This window comes from Eschrichtius robustus, chromosome 11 (assembly GCF_028021215.1).
Source record: "Eschrichtius robustus isolate mEscRob2 chromosome 11, mEscRob2.pri, whole genome shotgun sequence".
In the NCBI taxonomy this organism is placed as follows: Eukaryota; Metazoa; Chordata; class Mammalia; order Artiodactyla; family Eschrichtiidae; genus Eschrichtius; species Eschrichtius robustus.
In genome coordinates, this window is record NC_090834.1 from 29,950,045 (window position 1) to 29,972,109 (window position 22,065).

General features: G+C 34.8%; 1 protein-coding gene across 1 annotated transcript in view; it reads right to left on the reverse strand.

Annotated features, from left to right (window-relative positions):
- The window catches only part of CWF19L2 (CWF19 like cell cycle control factor 2), a 185,861-nt gene that overhangs the window by 27,948 nt on the left and 135,848 nt on the right, over positions 1–22,065 (reverse strand). Inside the window, exons 13-14 of the mRNA XM_068556327.1 lie at positions 11,935–12,147; positions 893–1,009 (exon numbers count right to left, since the gene is read on the reverse strand). Coding sequence (XP_068412428.1) covers positions 893–1,009; positions 11,935–12,147 — 330 coding nt within the window. The remainder of the gene's footprint in view (positions 1–892; positions 1,010–11,934; positions 12,148–22,065) is intronic.

Here is a 22,065-nt window from a genome sequence, read left to right on the forward strand (position 1 = left end):
TTCGTGTTTTCTAACTAGGGGTTCCTATAACCCCTATTCACTTGTCAGTCATTAGAAAAACAGGACCTCCCTCCCTTCCGTCTGTCCTCTCTCTCTCTCTTTCTCCCTTCCTTCCTTCCTCCCTCCCTCCCTTCCTTCTGTCCTCTCTCTCTCTTTTTCTCCCTTCCTTCCTCCCTCCCTCTCTTTCTCTCTCTCTCTCTCTTCTGGTCATTATAAGGTCTTGCAATTCAGCAGCAATTTCACCCACGTTGTGCCTTTCAACTTCTTGAAGAATCAGACACAGACACACACACACACACACACACAATCCCTGAATCCAAAAGGCTATAAGGGAAAAGTATGGAAATTAAAGCTGGTAACAAAATCATGACAAAAACATAGCAGCAGAAAAGGTCAATGTCATTATAGGAAAATATGACAATTGCTAAATGTAAACCACTAAATTCCAAAAATTATTTTTTATTATCTGAAAACATCTTTCCTTTGGGCTGTAATTTATTAGCTTACTGTGGTAAGAATGATTATTTCATGTTCCATGAAAGCAAATATTAGAAATCTTACATTGATATCTTTTAAAGTAAAAATAATTATTACTTGATCATAGTTTATTTAGTAGACAAAAGCTTTCAGTTGTATACCTGGAACTAATATATTATATGACAATTATACCTCAATAAAAATTTTTTATTTAAAGCTTTCAATAAAGTAAAAAGGTAGTGAGTGGTGAAAACATCATGACCCACAGATATACACAACTATGGAAATGTATACTTGTTTAAATTCAGAAAATAAAATCATTGAATGAAGGCATAAAACTTGTTAGAATTTATCACAATAGTATGTAAAAACTGCTCTTGATCATTACAATGATCATGAGCATTATCATGCTGACCTGAATTTCCTCCCAGATGTCTTCATCCAATAAGGTAGCTGCTCTATAGTGCTGCAAAGGGACTATCAAGCAGTGCCCTTCAGTAAGAGATTGTAAGTTGGGTAAACATAAATAAACCTATGGGAAAAAAGATGCAAAGGTGAAATGTTATTGCTATTTATTCTCAGTTCTGAAAGATGAGCCCCTCGTAGGTTAACATGGCTAACAGTTAATAAAATAAACCTGCTCATAAGTAATATATTATAGTTTAATATTTTAAAGACATTCACTATTTAAAATTTTAAAATCCATGAAGATATCTTTCAATAACCAGAAACTTATTGCCTAAGTCTCAATTTTGACTGCTATACCTCAAAGATTAAGCTTACCAAAGGGTAGAATGAATGACACTTTATCCTTCACCTGAGAAAGCTATATGCCTTCAAAGCCCTTGGAACAGCACAAATTTTGCAAGAATAAAAGAAATACATGACCTGGTAATGATACGGAAGTTAAACTGATGCCTATTAATCAGGTCTTCCTTCTCTCATTGGCTGAGAAAAGAGAAATAACCTCTGTATGGCTTTACAGCACTGGTTAAGTTCTATTTATTTACATACATGTATTACCTACAAGCTGGTACTATTTTTTCATTTTACACAAACTGTCTAAAAACAAAAAAGGTCAATTAGTATATATGTAGAGAGGAAAAGGTGTTCATAAGAACCATAAATATTCTTCAACAAGGCTTGATCCTATTTTCTATAATTTTTTGCTAGGTTTTAGCTAGAAAAATTTTATGTAAGAGAATTAATTAATGAATTAATAAATTTATTTATTAATTGCTTTACAAAATTATGCAAATTTTTAAAACTTCACTGTAAGAGGAAAAACTTGGAGTGTATGTGGATATGGCTATCTACTTAAATTTACAGTTAAATCCCAAAAATATTCACAATTAAAAACAATATCAGGAATAAGCACTGAAGAGGTGGCTAAGATGTTGGACTAGGAAGACCCTGAGCTCACCTCCTCCCACAGGCACAACAAAATTACAACTAATTACAGAGCAACTACCTGTAAGAACAACCTGAAGACCAGCAGAAAAGATACTCCACAACTAAAGACATAAAGAAGGAACCACAATGAGACAGGCAACAGGGCTGGAGATGCACTTTAGTCAGGACCTACACCCCCAGGTCAGCAACCCACAAACCAGAGGAATATTACAATTATAGAGGTCCTCCACAAGGAGCAAGGAGTCTGAACCCCACACTGGGCTCCCAGGCAGGGGACTTACACCATAAAGATGAGCTCCCAGAATGTCTGGCTTTGAAGGGCTGCAAGGTTTGCATATGGGAGAGATCCCAAGGGCAATAGGAAATAGGGACTCCATTCTTAAAGGTTGTCTGCAAAATCTCACATGCTCTGAGTCCTAGCACAGAGGCACTAGTTTGAAAGGAGCCTGTTTCAGACCCACTTGCTGCTCTTGGAGAGCCTCCGAGACAGGCAGGAAGCAATTGGGACTCCCCCTGGGGACAGAAAAGCTGGCAGCAGCCATTTTTGGCAGCTCATTCTACCTCAATAACACCAGCACTGGCAAGCACCATTTCAGAATCCTCCCTCTAGCTTATTAGTGCCAAGGACCAGGCCTGTCCTCCAGCAAGCTGGCATCAGCCCTGAGCCCTGCTGGGCATGCAATGAACCACTTGAGAAGCCTACCCCACCTACCAGCAGATGGCAGCAGCCCCACATCCCACAGGCTGAAACAGACAACCAAGAGAAAAGCCTACCCTGCACTCCAGCAGGCCTGCAAGTCGTGCCAAGAGGCACCACAGCCAACTAAGCTGGGGTTCAGCCCCACATACCAGCTCCCCAATGGAAGTTGACCCTACTGCAACAGAAGGGTACATGCAGCCCATATAGGGGGCACCCCTAGGAATAGGGCTCTGGTGACCAAAGGGGTGCATGCTGCCAGGCCCCACAGGACGTCTCTTATATAAGGCTACTTCTGAAGATGGGGAGAAGTAACTGACATACTTAACACCGACTAAAAAAACGCAGAATTAGGTAAAATGAGGAGATGAAGGAAATGTTCCAAGTGAAGGAACAAGACATAACCTCAGGAAAAAAAGAAAAGAAAAGCAACTAAACAAAGATAAGCAATTGACCCAATAAAGAGTTCAAGATAATGATCATAAATATGTTAACTGAACTTGGGAGAAGAAGGGATGAACACTGACAATTTCAAAAAAGAGTTAGAAAGTACAAAGAAGAACCAAAGAGAACTAAAGAATACAAGAACTAAAAGAAAAATATATACTACAACAAATCAATAGTAGATTGATTCAGAAGAACTGATACAGAGGAACTGATCAGAGATCTGGAAGATCTGGAAGACAGAGTAGTGGAAATCACTCAAGCTGAACAACAACAAAAAAAAAAAGCGTTTTAAAAATGAGGATAGATTGAGAAAGACCTCTGAGACAACATCAAGCATACTAATATTCACATTATAGGGGTCCCAGAAGGAGCAGAGAAAGAAAAAGGGGTAGAAAATGTATTCAACGAAATTATGGCTGAAAACTTCCCTAACCTTAAGAAGGAAACAGATATAGGTATAGGAAGCATGGAAACTTCCAAACAAGATGAACCCAATGTGTCTACACCATGATACATTATAATTAAAATTGCAAAAATTAAAGATGAAGAGAGAATCTTAAGAGCAGCAAAAGAAAAGCAACTAGTTACATATAAGGTAACTCCCATAAGGCTATCAGCTGACTTTTCAGCAGAAATTGCAGGCCAGAAGGGAATGGCATAATATCTTTAAAGTGATGAAAAGAAAAAACCTACAACCAACAATACTCTACTTGGCGATGTCATCATTCAGGTTTGAAGGAGAGTTAAAGCATTTTAAAGATAAGCAAAAGCTGAAAGAGTTCAGCACTACTAAACTGGCTTTACAAGAAATGATAAAAAGACTTCTCTAAGGAGAAAAGAAAAGGCCATAACTAGAAGTAAGAAAATTATGAACAGGAAAGTCTCACTGGGAAAGGTAAACATACATTAAAGGTAGTAGATCAACCACTTACAAAGCTAGTAGGAAGGTTAAGAGATAAAAGTAAAAAAATTATCCATATCTGCAATAAGTAGTTAAGGGATACACAAAACAGAAAGATGTAAAATATGACAACAAAAACATTAAATGTTGGGGGGAGGGCAGTAAAATGTAGTGTGGTTAGAATGAGTATAAACTTAATAGATCGTTAATTTAAAATAAAGATTATATATATATGTATATATATGTAAATATATATGTTGTTACATATGAACATCATGGTAACTAAAAAATCAAAAACCAGTAATAGATACACAAAAAAGAAAAAGAAATCCAAATGTAACACTAAAGACAGTCATCAAATCACAAGGAAAGAGAGCAAAAGGAGAAGAAAGGAATGAAGAAGAACTATAAAAACAACAGGAAAACAATTAACAAAATAGCAAGAAAGACACAGAGCAACTAATTTGGTAAAAAAAACAAGAATGATACATATGCTGCCTCCAAGAGATTCACTTCAGATCTAAAGACATACACACCGAAAGTGAGGAAACAAAAAATTGTATTTGATGCAACACAATACACCACATAAAAAAAACTGAAGAGTATAAATCATATGATCATCTCCATAAATGCAGAAAAGGCTTTAGACAAAATTCAAGACCCATTTAAAACAAAAACTCAACAAAGTGGGTATACAGAGAACATACACCAATATAATACAGCCATACATGAAAAACTCACAGCCAACATTATACTCAACAGTGAAAAGCTGAAAGCATTTCCTCTAAGATCAGGAATAAAAAGGATGCCCACTCTCACCATCTGTGTTTAGCCACAGCAAACAGAGAAGAAAAAGACCAAAAAAAGACTGCAAATTAAAAAGAAGTAAAACTGTCACTGTTTGCAGATGACATGATACTATACATATCAAATCCTAAAGATGCTACAAAAAACTACTATAACAAATAAATGAATTCAGTAAAGTTGTAGGATAAAAGATTAATATACAGAAATCTATTGTTTTTCTATACATTAATAATAAATTATCAGAAAAAGCAAGAAATCAAATTCCATATAAGATTGCATCAAAAAGAAGAAAATACCTAGAAATAAACTTAATTATGTGAAAGACCTATACTCTGAAAACTATAAGACATTAATGAAGGGAACTGATGATACAAAGAAATGGAGACATATACTGTGTTCATGGATTGGAAGAAATAACATGGTTAAAATGTCCATATTACTCAATCTACAAGTTTAATGCAACCCATATTAAAATAACCATGATATTTTTCACAGAATAAAAGACCCTGAATAGCTAAAGCAATCTTGAGAAAAAAAGAACAAAACTGTAGGTATCATGCTCCCTGAGTTCAGTTGATACTACAAAGCTACAGTAAAATCACAACAGTATGGTACTGGCACAAAAACAGACACAGAGATCAATGAAGTAGAATAGAAAGCCCAGGAATAAACCCATGAACCTATGGTCAATTAATCTATGGCAAAGGAGGCAAGAATATACAAAGGAAAAGACAGTCTCCTCAATAAGGGGTGCTGGGAAAACTGAAGAGCTACATGTAAAAGAATGAAATTAGAACAGTTTCTCACACCATATGCAAAAATTAACTCATAAAACTCCTAGAAGAACACTATAGGCAGAACACTGTGACAAAAATTAAGGTGGTATGTTTTCGGATCAGTCTCCTAAGGCAAAAGAAACAAAAGCAAAAATAAACAAATGGAACCTAATTAAACTTAAAAGCTTTTGCACAGCAAAAGACACCATCCACAAAATGAAAAGACAACCTACTGAATGGGAGAAAATATTTGCAAATCATATGACCAATAAGGGGTTAACATCCAAAATATATAAACAGCTCATAAAATTCAATATCAAAAAAACAAATAACCCAATTGAAAAATGGGCAGAAAACCAGAATAGACATTTTTCCAAGGAAGATATACAGATGGCTAATAGGCACATGAAAAGTTGCTCAACATTTCTAATCATCAGAGAAATGCAAATCAAAGCCATAAAGATACCACCTCACATCTGTGAGAATGGCTATCATCAAAAAGTCTATAAATAACAAATGTTGACAAGGATGTGGAGAAAAGGAAACCCTGTACACTGCTGTTGGGAATGTAAATTGGAAGTCACTACAGAAGACAGTATGGAGGTTCCTCAAAAAACTAAATATAGAACTATCATACGATCCAGCAGTTCCCCTCCCAGGTATATATCCGAAGAAAATGAAAACAATAATTGAAAAGACACATCACCCCAATGTTCACAGCAGTTATTATTTACAATAGCCATGATATGGAAGCAACCTAAGTGTCCATCAACAGATGAATAGATAAAGAAGATGTTATATATATATATATATATATACATACACACATACACACACACACACACTCACACACACAATGGAATGTTACTCAGTCATAGTAAAAGAATGAATTCTGCCAATTGTAACAATGTGGATGGATCTAAGAGGTATAATGCTTAGTGAAATAAGTCAGACAAAGAAATACAAATACTGTATGTTGTCACTTATATGTGGAATCTAAAAAAAATAAAATAAGCAAATGAATAAAATAAGACAAATACAGAGAACAAGCTAGTGGTTACCAGTGGAGAGAGGGGTGGGGGAGGGGAAAATAGGGATAGGGGTTTAAGAGATACAAACTTCTATGTATAAAATAAATAAGCAACAAGGCTATATTGTACAGCACAGGGACATATAGCCATTATTTTGTAATAATTTTAAAAGGAGTATAATCTATATAAATACTGAATTACTATGTTATAAACCTGAAACTAACATAATATTGTAAATCAACTATATTTCAATTAAAAAATAACAAATAAATAAAATAAAAAGAAAAGGATGCCAACTCTTGCCACTTGTATTTAGCCACAGCAATCAGACAAGTAAAAGAAATAAAAGGAATCTAAACTGGAAAGGAAGAATTAAAACTCACTGTTTGCAGATGACATGATACTATATATAGAAAGTCCTCAAGATGCTACCAAAAATACTATTAGAACTAATAAATGAATTCAGTAAAGTTGCAGGATACAAAATTAATACACAGAAATGTGGCATTTTTATACACTAATAACAGTCAGAAAGAAAAAATTAAGAAAACAGTCTCATTTACAGTTGCATCAAAAAGAACAAAATACCTATAAATAAATCTTACCAAGGAGGTAAACAAGTTGTACTCTGAAAAATATAAGACATCGATGAAAGAAAATGAAGATGACAAAAATAAATGGAAAGAAATTCTGTGTTCATAGTCTGGAAGAAGTAATATCGTTTAAAATGACCATACTACCCAAGGCAACCTGGAGATTCAATGCAATCCCTATCAAAATACCAATGGCATATATCACAGAACTAGAACAAATAATTCTAAAATTTGTATAAAAATACAAAAGACCCTGAACAGACAAAACAATCTTGAGAAAGAAGAACAAAGTTGGAGGTATCACACTTCCTGATTTCCAATTATACTACAAAGCTACAGTAATCAAAACAGAATGGTACTGGCATTAAAAACAGAGACACAGATCAATGAAACAGAATAGAGAGCCCAGAAATAAACCCATGCTTACATGTTCAATTAATCTACAACAAAAGAAGCAAGAATATACAAAAGGGAAAAGATAGCCTCTTCAATAAATGGTGCTGGGAAAACTGGACAGGTACATGCAAAAGAATCAATCTAGACTACTTTCTCACACCATATTAAAAAAAAATTCAAAATGGATTAAAGATTGAAATATAAGACCTGAAACCAGAAAACTTCTAGAGAAAACTATAGGTAGTACACTCTTTGAAATTGATCTTAGTAACATTTTTTTGCATATGTCTCCTTAAGTAAGGGAAACAGAAGCAAAAATAAATAAATGGGATTACGTCAAACTAAAAAGCTTTTACATAGTGAAAGAAATCATCAACAAAATGAAAAGGCAGCCTACTGAATGGGAGAAAATACTTGCAAATGATAGATAAGGGGTTAATATCCAAAATATACAAAAGAAGTCATATAAGTCAAGACCAAAAAAACAACTGATTAAAAAATGGGCAGAGGACCAAACAGAAATTTTTCCAAAGAAGATATACAGATGGCCAACAGACACATGAAAAGATGCTCAATATCACTAACAATGAAGGAAGTGCAAATCAAAACCACAATGAGATGCCACCTCATACCTGTCAGAATGGCTATCATCAAAAAAACAAATAACAAGTGTTGGTGAGGATGTGGACAAGAGGTGACCCTGCTACACTGTTGGTGGGAATATAAATTGGTGCAGGCACTATGGAACACAGTGTGGAACTTCCTCAAAAAATTAAAAATAAAACTGCCATATGATCCAGCAATTTCACTTCTGAGTATTTACCTTAAAAAAACAAAACACTAATTCAAAAAGATATATGCATATCAATGTTCATTGCAGCATTATTCACAATAGCCAAGATACAGAAGAAACCTAAGTGTTCTTCAATAGACGAATGGATAAAGGAGATATGGTATATATGTATGTGTGTATATATATGTGTGTGTGTGTGTATATATACATATATATATGTACCATATATACAATGAAATATAACTCAGCCATAATGAAAACGAAATCTTGGCATTTGCAACACTATGGATTGAAATGCTAAGTGAAATAAGTTAGACAGAGAAAGATAAATACCATATCATCTCACATATACGTGAAATCAAAAAAACAAAACAAATGAACAAACATAATGAAACAAAAACAGACTCATAGATACAGAGAACAAATGGGTTGTTGGCAGAGGGGAGTGTTTGGGGATGGAGGTGTGAAATAGGTGAAGGGGATGAAAAGGTATTAAAACTCCAGTTACAAAATAAATAAGTCATGGGGGTGCAATATACAGCATAAGGAATATGGTCAGTAATATTGTAATAACTTTGTATGGGGACTGATGGTTACTAGACTTTTCATGGTGATCATTTCATAATGTATGCAAATGTCAAATCATTACGTAGTATACCTGAAATTAACATAATATTGTATATCAACTATATTAAGCAAAACAAACAAAAAACAGTACTGATTCATTAGATGTAACAATTTTACTATACTAATATTAAGATGGAAATAATAGAGGAAACTGGGCACAGGGTATATGGAACTCTGTACTGCCTTATAATTTTTCTGTAAATATAAAACTGTTCTAAAAATCAAAGTACTTTTTTTTTTTAAGTAAAGGATAGTGTTAAGACAAGAAGGGGAGAAATAACTTCTATTTTTAAAAAAGAGGGAGGAGGCAGGGACAATTTATGATCAGAAACTTACATAACTGTCTGACTCTAATGAGTACTCACATAGCTTCATTAATACATTTGGATTTACGACATTAACTTTAAGTATTAGAAATTCAAGCTGAGTGAGAATTCCTGAACTGCTTTAGAATACTGTTAATTAGTACTGCCTAACGCAAAGTAATTCCTTAGAAACTCATAATCATATATAATTAACTTAGGTAACAACTAAAAGGAATAATTTCTTACTGTTTATTCAGATTAATAAAATAACCTATTAGCTATAATAGATGGGATAAGCAGTCAGATATTGTAGCAAACAGATGAAATTCCTTCAAACCAATATTTCAAACATTTCTATATTAAAATATTCACAGATGAAAGGCTGAAGCTAGACAGCAGTTTTTAAAACTAAGATAGCATAATAAAGCACAGACCAAGAAAGGAGATTCAAATGGTATTAAAATGAAAACAGAATGAAACAACTAGTCCAAGAGGGAAGAAACAGATCAGCCAATGCTCAGTAAGTTAAAGGCAAAAGAAGATTTAATACCTTTAGAAATCTCTAATTGGAAAATGTGGATTACCTCACAGCAGAAGAGGAGAATTGAGAAGAACAGGAAAAGGAATGTATGAAATAATATATGAGTTGAAGAAATAGAAAATGTCTCTTTATTGACCAAAAGTTTGCTTTCACTAGTTAATTGAGAAATGCCTACTTTGGGACACCGCCTATAAAGCAGGAGGCTAACAAAAGGTTTGTACACTTCACACCTCTGGGCCTCCCCTGGACCTTGCCTGTCTGCAGTGCATTAGGGAAGATGAAGTCATTGAGAAAAACCCAAACTTCTTGTAAAGAATTATTGAAAACTTTGTGTTACTTTATGTTTAATTTATTCTTACATTTTTTAAAGGTAGGGACTAGACTAAAGGGGAATGAAATATTTATATATAATGTCATAATTAAGAAAATGCAAATGTTTATGTAACAATCTAGAAAAGAACATGGAAAAATTAATACAAGTAAGTGATTAAGGTGGGGTTTTTGATTGATTAAATTTTGAATGGAATTTTTTACTTTTACTTTTTGATAAAGTCTAGAGGAAAAGAAAGAAAAAGAAAAGGAAGGGTAAGGAAATAAAGAAACCAAAATCCAAACTGATAAATTGACTGTCTTAATGACCTAAAGATATTAAAGACTAGAATTGGAATGGAAAAGTCAATGCCAGTTCTTTGGCTACACAGGTGCTTGTGTGTGTGTGTAAGTATGTACATACAACAAACAAATTAATTAATATGTATATGTATATTCCCCAAACTATTAGTTCCTGAAACTAGCATTCATTAAACTTCCTCTCCTACCACTTTTTCACACTCACTCCACTCCAGCTACACTGATCTTTTTTCTGTTCCATAAATGCCTGCCTTATTTCCTCCTCAAGGCTTTTCACTCACTGATACCTCTTTCTGAAACATTATTCATTCATATCTTCATGTTGCTTGCTTCTTCTCATCTTTCATACCTTTACTAAAATACCTCCTCAGAGAAGCCTTCTAGACCACCTTCTCAAAAAATACTCTCCCATTATTTTATCACATTTCCTCTCTATATCTGCTTCATAACAACACTTTCTTAAATCAGGGCAATCATTACATTTTTTATTCTCTGCTCTATTTCACTAGAATACAAGCTCCACAAATATATCTGATTTTCTACTTTTCCCCAGTGACTACTTAGGTTCTGGGATACATCAGGTACACAATAATTATTTACTTAATATAAGAATTAAACTGCCAAGTACTGAAATAAGTGACTATTATTAGTGACTATTAAATAAGTGATTATTAACATTTATTGAAAGAAGTGACTATAAACATACATGCTTGGTATATAATGGGATACATGTGTGGTATACAATGATGAGTAAAAGTTATCTATGCCCTCAGAGCACCTACAGACTACTGGGGGAGACACTCAACAAGTAAAACAAAATACAGTTGACCCTTGAACAACATGGGTTTGAACTGCATGGGTGCAATTATACATGGACCTTTTTCAATAAATACTGTGGTACTATATGATCCGGGGTTGGTTGAATCCACAGAGGTGGAATTGCAGATGGAGGGGTGACTATGGGACTTGAGCATCTGTGGATTTTAGTATAGAGAGACTGCTGGAACCAATCTCCCGTGGATACCAAGCAACAACTGTACAATAAACTTCTCCAAATTATGAGATATTCTATAAAGAAACAAAAAGGTTCTATGAGAAAGTAAGGGAAGAAGCAGAAGCTACTTTAGACTAAGTAGCTCTGAAGTGATTTTAATACTGAGAATCAAGTGCCAATCATGAAAATAAGATCACATAGATGGTAAATGGCAGAGCAAGAATCTGAATCCAGGTGGTCTGGTTCCAAAGTCTAGGGCCTGAGCACTACTCAATGTTGCCTCTCTATAGAGAAGAATTGCACAAAATGGGAGCTTCGTATCATTTAAATATTTATACTCGCTCTAAAGAAGATTCTAAGAATCATGGGAACTTAGAAAAGAAAATATTTGAAACAGAATGAGACAAGACAGATTTCTTAGAATCTTATAAGAATATGAAGAAAGAGGCAAATTTACATATACTACTGAATCGTTTCCTTAGGGCAATAAACGTTATATTTCTTACCTTAACACCTATTGCAACAATAAGGTGCTTGGGAAATTGAGAGCTGTCAAAACAATACAGACATTTTTCCATTAGTGCGGCAAGACTCCGGTGCTCAGCAATAGCTTTTTTCCTCTGATTCTCCTCCTCTTCACCAAAACATTCTCTCTCAGCTGCTCTGGAGACAAACATGTCATCCAGAGTGTAATAGTCTCCATCTGTTTTTCCCATAAACTGAAAAAACAAAATAATAGTAGTGGGGAGAAGGTAGTAGTTAATTCAGTTTATTGTACTGTGGCATACTGAAGTCATATCTGTAAGTCTTGTGATAAAATTCTTACATTAAAAGAAAAAAGAAAACATGATTAAAATTTAAGCTTGACCTGCAAGGATCAATTTATTATCATCATCACAGCTAAAGTTTACTGAGTATTTACTATGTGCAGTTCTATGCAATTTGATTGTTTTATACTCCTATGATGAGGGAACCATTATCATTTCTATTTAATAGATGAGGAACTTGAACCACAGAGAGGTTAAGAACAACCTTCACTTTAAAATTAGCATACACTCTATTAAACTTAACAGCCAATTTGCTAATATGTATATTGAGAGCATTGAGAGCAATGTTCCCCTTTCTCTTTTAAAAATAATTTTCTTTTTTATTTGTTTTTATTGAGGTAACAATGATTTATAAAACTATGTAAGTTTCATGTGTACAAAACCAAATTCTTTAATAAGTCTTTTCTAACACCCTCTTACTCAGATACTGAGCAATTCAACACGGTGTGCATTCTGCCTTGCTGCAGTAAGTAATAAACCCAACTTGTTTAACTCTGTGTGCCCCTGGTGGTCTTTGGCTAACAACCACTGACAGTATCAAGAAATACTGTTAATTTGGGTGTGTGTGATAATGGTGTTGTGATAATGCTAAAAACTTCTGTTAAAAGTTTATTTATTTATTTATCTTATTGAAGTGTGGTTGGTTTGCAATGTTGTATTGGTTTTGGGTGTGCAGCAGGGTGATTCAGTTATATATATGTGTATATAAATGTGTATGTGTATGTGTGTGCGTGTGTTCTTTTTCAGATTCTTTTCCATTATAGGTTATTGCAGGATGTTGAGTGTAGTTCCCTGTGCTAATCAGTAGGTCCTTGTTTGTCTGTTTTGTATATAGTAGTGTGTATCTGTTAAACCCAAACTCCTAATTTATTTAAATTAGGAATTAAAAGTTTATTTTTATTAACAAAAAAATCCCAGAACCTCATCTATGAAAAAAAATAAAAATAAAAAAAATAAAATTAGCATACCCTCCACATAGAACATAAAGCATTTTTCAACTGTATCTCAAGGCACCTTCTCTATACCTCCCCCAACATAAACTGTAGCCAGGGTGATGTTTTTAAAACAAAAATTTTATTTACTTTTTTTCTTTATGTCCCTACTTAAAATCCTCAAAGAGCTCTACATTGTGAACAGGATCAAGTTCAAACTGTTGTTTGGCCTACTAAGTCACAGACACAGAACGGTATAATGGTTAAGAGCTTGGGTTCTATAGTCAGAATAACCATGGTAAAATTCTATCTCCTGTCTGTATAATCTTGGGCAGTTATTTAATCTCTCTGCGCTCTCTCTATGTTTTATTTCCTTATTTTACAATGGCTATAACAATATTATCCATCTAACAGGGTTATCTTTCTTAATCCTTACAACACATGCCTGGCACACAATAAGGACTCATAAATGTGAGTCACCTCAGTCACATGTGATCACATCCCTACTCAAACTCTACACTTTGCCACTCTATTTTAGTCCCCAAAAGTACTGTTACCTTCAGGCTTTGCACATATTGCTCTCCGACCAATTCTGCCCTCAATTTTGCCATTCCTACCCCTACTCATTTTTTAATCTGAGGTTTAGATTTAGTTGTCATCTGCATGAAACAACTTTTCTAGATTGTCCAAGCTCCTTCAGTACTATACTCACATCAGTTTCATGAGGAGCACACTGTATCAAAACAGCTCATTAACTTATGTTTTTCTTCCATTAGACTAAGTTCTACTTAGTCTACTAAATACCAAAAAGAAAATGACTTTTTGGATCTTACCAGATATTTAAATAGATATGAAGAAAGCCAGAGTGCCTGTACTCCTGTCAGAGAAAGTAGATTTCAAAGTAAAGAATATTATGAAGGATAAAGAAGGTCATTTCATAATAATAAGAGACTTATACCATCAAGAGGACAAAAGAATCTTAAAGTTTATGCACCTAATAATAGTTTCAAAATATATGAAGCAAAAACTTGACAGAACTGTAGGAGAAATAGACAAACCCACAACTGTAGTCAGAAATTTAAATGCCACTCTCTCTATAATTGATAAAACAAATAGAAAATCAATAGGCCCATAGAAGACTTGAACAAACTATCAACCAATTTGACATAACCAACATTGACAGAAATTGTATCCAACATCAGCAGAATAAACATTCTTCTCAAGTGCACAGAGAACATTTACCAAGACAGATGGCATTCTCAGACTTAAACTCTCAATAAATTTAAAAGGATTCAAGTAACATAGAGTATGTGCACTGAAAACAATGGAATTAGACTAGAAATTCCAACAGAAAGATATATGGAAAATAGTCAAGTATGCGAAAATTAAATAGTGTACTTCCAAATAACCCACGGATCATCAGAAAAATAAAAAATAAAATTAGAAAGTTTTTTGAACTACAATAAAACAAAAACAGGACATGTGAGAATTTGTGGTGTACTGTGAAAGCAGTACCTAGAGGGACAATTACAGAACTAAGCACTTATATTAGAAAACAAGAGAGGCCTTAAATCAATGATGTCATCTTCCAACTTAAAAAACTAGAAAAAGAAGAGAAGTAAAACTAAATGTAAACAGAAGAAAATTTCTAAAATGTCATTATTGATAGAATCAGGTAAAAAGATTATTATCAGTAAGGTATTTCTCAGAGCACATTAGCTTCAGGAATTAATTTTATCTTCTACTTTTTCTCTTTATTAATCCTTGATTATCTCTCTATTCTTTCAGGTTTGTCTATTTATATGTAGTCTCCTGACTTACAAATTATTATTTTAACTTCAGACCTTTATCTCAACCATAATATATCAAATTTTGAAAAATGTCCAAACTGGTCACTAAAATTTTCATGAAAATAGTGACTAACTATATGCTAGATATTAATAGAAACTTTAAGTATCCTCTCAGCCAAATACTTCTACAACATAGGAATTGTCATTCTCACTTGACATTAAAAAACTGAGGCTAAGAGAGACTAAATAACTTAATCAAAATCACATAATTATTAAGAGACAGAGCCAGGAATCAAACACAGTTTGATTGTAAAGCTGAGAGTGCCCGGCATATAGTGAGCCTCTCTCACTTAAGAAACCCATCTTTAAAACATAGAAAGGGAATATTGTGAATATAGTCTATGAAGCAGAATAAAGAATTAGAAGAAACCTTAAATTTCATCCAGAATAAACATACCCAATCAAGTTAAGGTACTTATTAAAAGAGAATACAGATATCTGATGGGTATTTGTCTTTTCTAAAATACATTAGTGAGCAGAATACGTACTTCTACATGTAACTTTACTTTCATATGATATATTGTTAAAAATATTGTTATTAAAAATCAGTTCATAACTTGTCAGGGAATATATTCAATTCAAATAAAATCAGTTGAAGAAGATAGTATTTCTATTTTTTAAATCTATGTTCCATGAATGCTGCTGAACTTCTCTGATCTATTCATAGTTTTTGACTTAAATAGGGGACAGTCTTGCAAATTAAGTCTGAATGATTCTTCAACACAACTGAAATACGATACGCATCTATCCCAGAACAATAATTCCCTCCTCTTACATCCTCTAATTATTTGCATTTTCCCATTATCTTCTCTTTGGGGTTTGACACAAAATGTTTTTACCTTTATCAGTCACGTACACATCTATGACCTTACCCCCAACCAAAAATTTTTAATGGACAGACTGTTAACAGATAGCGGAGAATATAAGACCAAGAAGGGGAAAAGTGAAAATATTTGCTGGAGGAAAGGAGGTGAAGAAAACAAGAGGGGCATGAAAATATGCCTCTTTTTCATTTAGATAGAGTCCTAAAGAAAATTGATGAGATGGTACAAGATCAAGATAGTATGTCATAAATTTTAGAACTTTGAGAATCTCTTTTCTAAATAAATAGGAAAAATGTGATAAAATAGTTATAACATTAAAATGAATAAGATAAAAGAAAGAGGAGTAGATGTCAATACTACCCAAAGTGATCTACAATGCATGCAACATCTATCAAAATCTCAATGATGTTTTTTGCAGAAATAGAAAAATCCATCTTAAAATTCATATGGAATCTCAAGGGACTACAAATAAACAAACTATCTTTAAAAAGAACAAAGTTGGAGGTCTCACATGTCCTGATTTTAAAACGTACTACAAATCTACAATAATCAAAATAATGTGATACTGGCATAAAGAAAGATATATAGACCAATGGAATAGAATGGAGATCCCAGAAATAAACAAACTCATATATGGTCAAATGATTTTCAGTAAGGGTGCCAAGACCACTGAATAGGGAAATGACAGTCTTTTAAACAAATGGTGTTGGGAAAACTGGATATTCACATGCAAAAAAAGATGAAGTTGGACCCTTACCTCACACCATATAAAAAAATTAACTCAAAATGCATCACAGACCTAACTTAAAAGCTAAAACTTTAAAACTCTTAGAAGAAATCATAGGGGAAAAGCTTCATGACATTGAATTTGGCAATGATTTCTTGGCTATGACAACAAAAGCACAAGCAATAAAGAAAAAATAGATAAGTTGGATTTCATCAAACTTAAAACTTTTGTGAAGCAAAGGACACTCTCAACAGTGATAAGGCAGCCCACAGAATGGGAGAAAATATTTGTAAATCACTTATTTGATAAGGGACTTACAACCAGAATACATAAAGAACTCCTACAACTCAACAACAAAAAACAAGCAACCTGATTTTAAAATGGGCAAAGGATCTAAACAGACATTTCTCCAAGGAAGATATACAAATGGCCAATAAATACAGGGAAATGTAAATGAAAACTACAATGAAGTTACCACTTGATGCTCACTAGAATCAAATAGTCAGATAATAACAAGTGTTGTCAAGGATGTGGAGAAACTGATACCCTCAAACACTGCTGGTGGGAGCGTAAAGTCATGGCGCTGCTTTGGAAAACAGTCTGGTAGTTCCTCAAACAATTCAATATTAGATTAATTAATAAATAATTAAACATATGGGCTACCATATGACCTAACAATTCCACTTCCAGGTATATACCCAGGAGAAATGAAAACATATGCCTAACAAAAACTTGTATATGAATCTTTACAGCAGCATTATTCATAACAGTCAAAACTTGTACACAATCCAAATGCCCATGAATTGATGAGCAGATCAACAAAACATATAAAATCTGTACAATAGAGTGAGTATATTTGGCTATAAAAAAGAAATGAAATACTGATACCCCCTACAACGCAGATGAACTCTGAAAACAAGCTAAGTGAAAGAAGTCAGTCACAAAAAATCACTATCATATACATGAAATGTCCAGATCAGCAAAATCTATACAGACAGAAAATAGACTCATGGCTGCTTAAGGCTGGGGATGGAGGAGGACTAAGAGGGTTAGGGGGTGACAGCTAAAGGTTACAGGGTTTATTCTTGAGGTGATAAAAATGTTGTAAAATTGACTGGTGGTGATAGTTACATATATTCGTGAAGATACTAAAAACCATTGAATTGTACACTTTAAATGGGTGAATTTGTATGGCATGTGAATCATATCTCAATAAACCTGTGTTTTAAAAAATTAACTGTACCCAAATAGAGGTCTGGCTTTTGTCTTCTGTCTCTGGAAGGTAATCTTTAAGCACTTGCAATGTCCTGCCTAAAAGAGTGGTTTTGTTTATCTGAGGGTCTTGGGCCACACGAGCCATCTATGTTAACAATGTGATTTATGCTGGGAACTTTGGGCCACACAGTATCAGCTCCACCTCAGGAAAGGCTGGAAACTGTCATCTTCACAGGCAATCAACTATGTCTATGTGACCAAATCCTAACAAAAACTGCACACCAATGCTTGGGGGAGCTTCCCTAGTTGGCAATACCCTGTGTATTTCACACATTATTGCTGGGAGAAGTTAGTGCTGTCCATGACTCACTGGGAAAGGGGACAAATGGAAGCTTCATGCTTGAAATTCTCCTGGATTCAGCTCCATGAGCCGCTTCCCTTGACTAATTTTCCATCTGTATTCTTTCACTGTAATAAACCTTAACTGTTCATTTAACAGCTTTTAGGGAATTCTGTGAGTCCTTGTAGTAAAGTATCAAAGCTGAAGGTGGGCTTGGGGATCCCTGAACTTGTAGCTGGTGTCAAAAGTGAGGATGGTCTTAGGGACTCTCACATTGAGGAGATATAATAAACACAGTGCACAAACACTGATCAGATCCTGAATCTCAAAAAAAAAAAAAAGCTATAAAAATTTAAATATAGGTTCATCTATATCAACATTTAAAAAAATAAATACATGGTTCTGCATGATACACAGGCACCACCCAAAGTGGACAGCTGCAGCACTACAGTCCCACTCTGGAATGGCCATAAAGGGAAATTATCTCAGTAAGAAGAACTTTGAGCAGTGAGTTCACTTTGCCTGGAAAGAGAGATGGCCATAGATACAGGTCTACACTGATTCAAGTACTATGGCAAATGGTTTGGCTGGATGGCCAGGGGACCTGGATAGAACACAAGTAGAGATTACCAACAAGGAAGTCTGGGGAAGAGGTATATGGACAGACCTCTCCAAATGAATACGGAGTACAAAGATATTTGTGACTCATGTGAAAATATTTATGTCACTAGCCACTCCTACCATTGTTCCAATGAGCTTGTGAACAAAGTGGCCATGCAGGTATGGAAACTATTCAAGGGCTCAGCAACATCAAAGCTGATCTGGCTATAGCCACTGCTGAATACCCAATCTGCCAACAGAGATCAACACTGAGCCTCTGATACGAGCACCAGTCCTTTGGGAGATAACACTGAGCCTCTGATACATACGAGCACCACTCCTTTGGGGGATCAGGCAGCTATCTGGTGGCAAGTTGGGTACATTGGACTGCTTCCATCATGGAAGGAGCAGCACTTTGTTCTTACTGGAATAGACACTTACTCTGGACATTGACTTGCCTCCACTGCATACAGTGATTCTGCCAAAACTACCATCTCTGGACTTGTATCATTGTGGTATCACACATATGCTTCTGACCAAGGAAATAATTTCACAGCAGATGAAATGTGTCTATGCCCATTGCAGTCACCATGCAACAATGATGACTACCAAGCAGCACTGCTCACTAATTCACCATGTTCCCCACCATCTGAAGTAGCTGGCTGGATAGAACAGTGAACTGGACTTTTTAAGATTTAATTACAAGTGCTGGATAGGTGATGTCTTGTAAACTAAGGCTATGTCTCCCTGAATGAAGTAAGCGCTCTAAATCAGCACCCAAACTATGATGGTATCTTTCCCACAGCCAGAATTCACAGGTATGGGAATCTAGGGGGAAAAAAATAGGAGTGACCTATCTCACTACTGCCCCTTTTGATACACTAGCAAAATTTCTGCTTCCCAACTCTGTGATCTTAGGCTCTACTAGTCTAGAGGTCTTAGTTCTAAAGAGAGGAATACATCTATCAAGGGACACAATGATTCATTGAACTTGAAGTTCTGACAGCCACCTGGCCACTCTGGCTCCTCATTCCACTGAATCAAAAGGCAAAGAGGGGAGTTACTGTACTTTCTAGAGTGACTGATTCTGACTATAAAGGGAAAATTGGGCTGGTACAACATAATGGAGGTAAGAGGAAGTATAGCTTGAATATAGGTTACCTTTTAGGGCACCTCTTGGTATTCTCACGGCCTATGATTAAAGTCAATGATAAAATACAACTCAGTTAAGGCAGGACAGCTAATAAATGGCCCAGACCTTCTGAATGAAGGATTGGATCACCCCACAAGGCAAGGGGCCATAACCAGCTAAGATGTTGCTGAGGACAAAAGGAATACAGAATGGGTAGTAGAGGAAAGCAGGTATAAATACTAGATGAAACTCCATAACCAGTTTCAGAAATTAATATTGTAATAGTTATGATATCCTTTCAATATTTTGATATGAATTTACATGTGTGAATATACACCTAAATATTAACAAAAATTCTTTCTTTTCTTCCCCTTTCTCATCCCCTTACCATCTAACATAATAGTAGCTTTGCACTCTATTCCGGGGAAAGAGCCTGTTTTTGGTTGTATGTAGGACAGTTCTATCATTTGGACAGAAGCATGATTTTGTTTTCTTTATTTGGAGATTAAATATAGTTTAAAGAGAGGAGCCAAGGTAACATGCTTGTGGTCACTGGGTCAATTTGACTAGTCTGACAGACACTTACCAAAATTCCCTTTTCAGTGTATTTCTGGTTACGATGGGTAACAAGAGATTTTTATAGAAGACCTGAATAGTAGAAATAAAGCAGCAGCCATTTTATAGCTTGCATACATTGTCACTTAACTGCTGGTTCACCTCCTTATACAAGGCAGCATCTGAGTCTGCAACTGCCCCACCTTTCCCACCATCCTCCTTCAGCTTCTCTGACTTCTAGGCCAGATGTGTGTATTTAGCTCCTAGCCTAATCTACAGAATATCCACACCACCAAGGTCAGAGGCAACATAAACTGACATGTATATCTGTCCATCCTTGAGAATTCCAGCTCATGCCTGTGGGTTCTAGCTTGTTCTTGCTCTTAAGTCTCCCCTGCTTTACATTCATTTTTCCTTCCCAAGAGCCTGCCCTCTGGACTTAAAGCTCCAAATTCAGATGCAACCACAACAGCCTTAAAGATTGCTTAACCAGCTTCCACAATGGCATAAGGTCAAATCCCTGTAAAGAAACCTATGTCTGTATGTCTTTTAATAGTTCTGTTTCTCTGATTGATAAGTGACTGATAAAGATATAACCCTCTATACAATAACAAACTGCTTCTGTTCAGAGGCTCTGCTTGTATAACATTTTTTCAAGAACATTCCAAGAATAATATTATTCTAAATATCATTAACCATAATGTAAGTGAAATTCAGACATTTCAAATGCCAACTGTATAATATAATGGGAGAAAATTAATATAATAATAAAATAAAACCACTCCTTTTCTGCTTCAGTCCACTTTCCTTAAAAACCAAATACAATTATACTATTTGAGTATAGTCTAATCTGAATGTAGTCAATCATCTCCCTTTTCTGGTCCTCTGCAATGCTTGCCATGGTATTATAGAAAAGTTATTTATTTTATAAAAGTTATTTATTTTATAAATGGTTCCATTATAAGCTCATAAGCTGACTGCCACTTCAACATAATAAGAAAAACCTCCCATTTTCCACAGTGGCAATTTTAGATGATCACCATCAAACCCTGGACACTCCATCAACTGCTCTCTCACTTTCAGTAGATGACCTCAAAGAAAAAATTAAAATCAGACAAGAATTTCCTGATCCTCCTACCACCAAACCTAAAACCATCCACAAACACACAGCTTATACTTCTTCTCTCTTGAGATAATGGAAGGGTACATGTGTTCCTGTTTAAATCCTGTCATCCATGCAGTAGACCCTAACCCCTCTTCATTTACTCTGGATAGGACTGACTCTCTGCAGTCTGCTCAGATGTGCCACTCATAACTTCTTCTCCTTTATCATTGGCCTTTTTTCCCTTGCCAACAACTCTTCCTAACTAGAATTTAAGTATTTAAGCATGCCAAACATTCTTCTATTTTAAACAGTTCCTTTGGAATACATACCACCTTTTATCACAGTAAAAGTTAAACCTCTTGAATGAATTGTCAAGGGAAAAGAAGAAGTCAGGATTTTATTAAACAGTGATAATTGGGGGAGATGTCAAAATATGACTGGTGTTTAGAATACAACCATTACTGTAAACCAGTTGAATAAGTCTTCCTGAACAGCCAAATTTCCAAATAGTTAAGGGTTTACCATTTAAG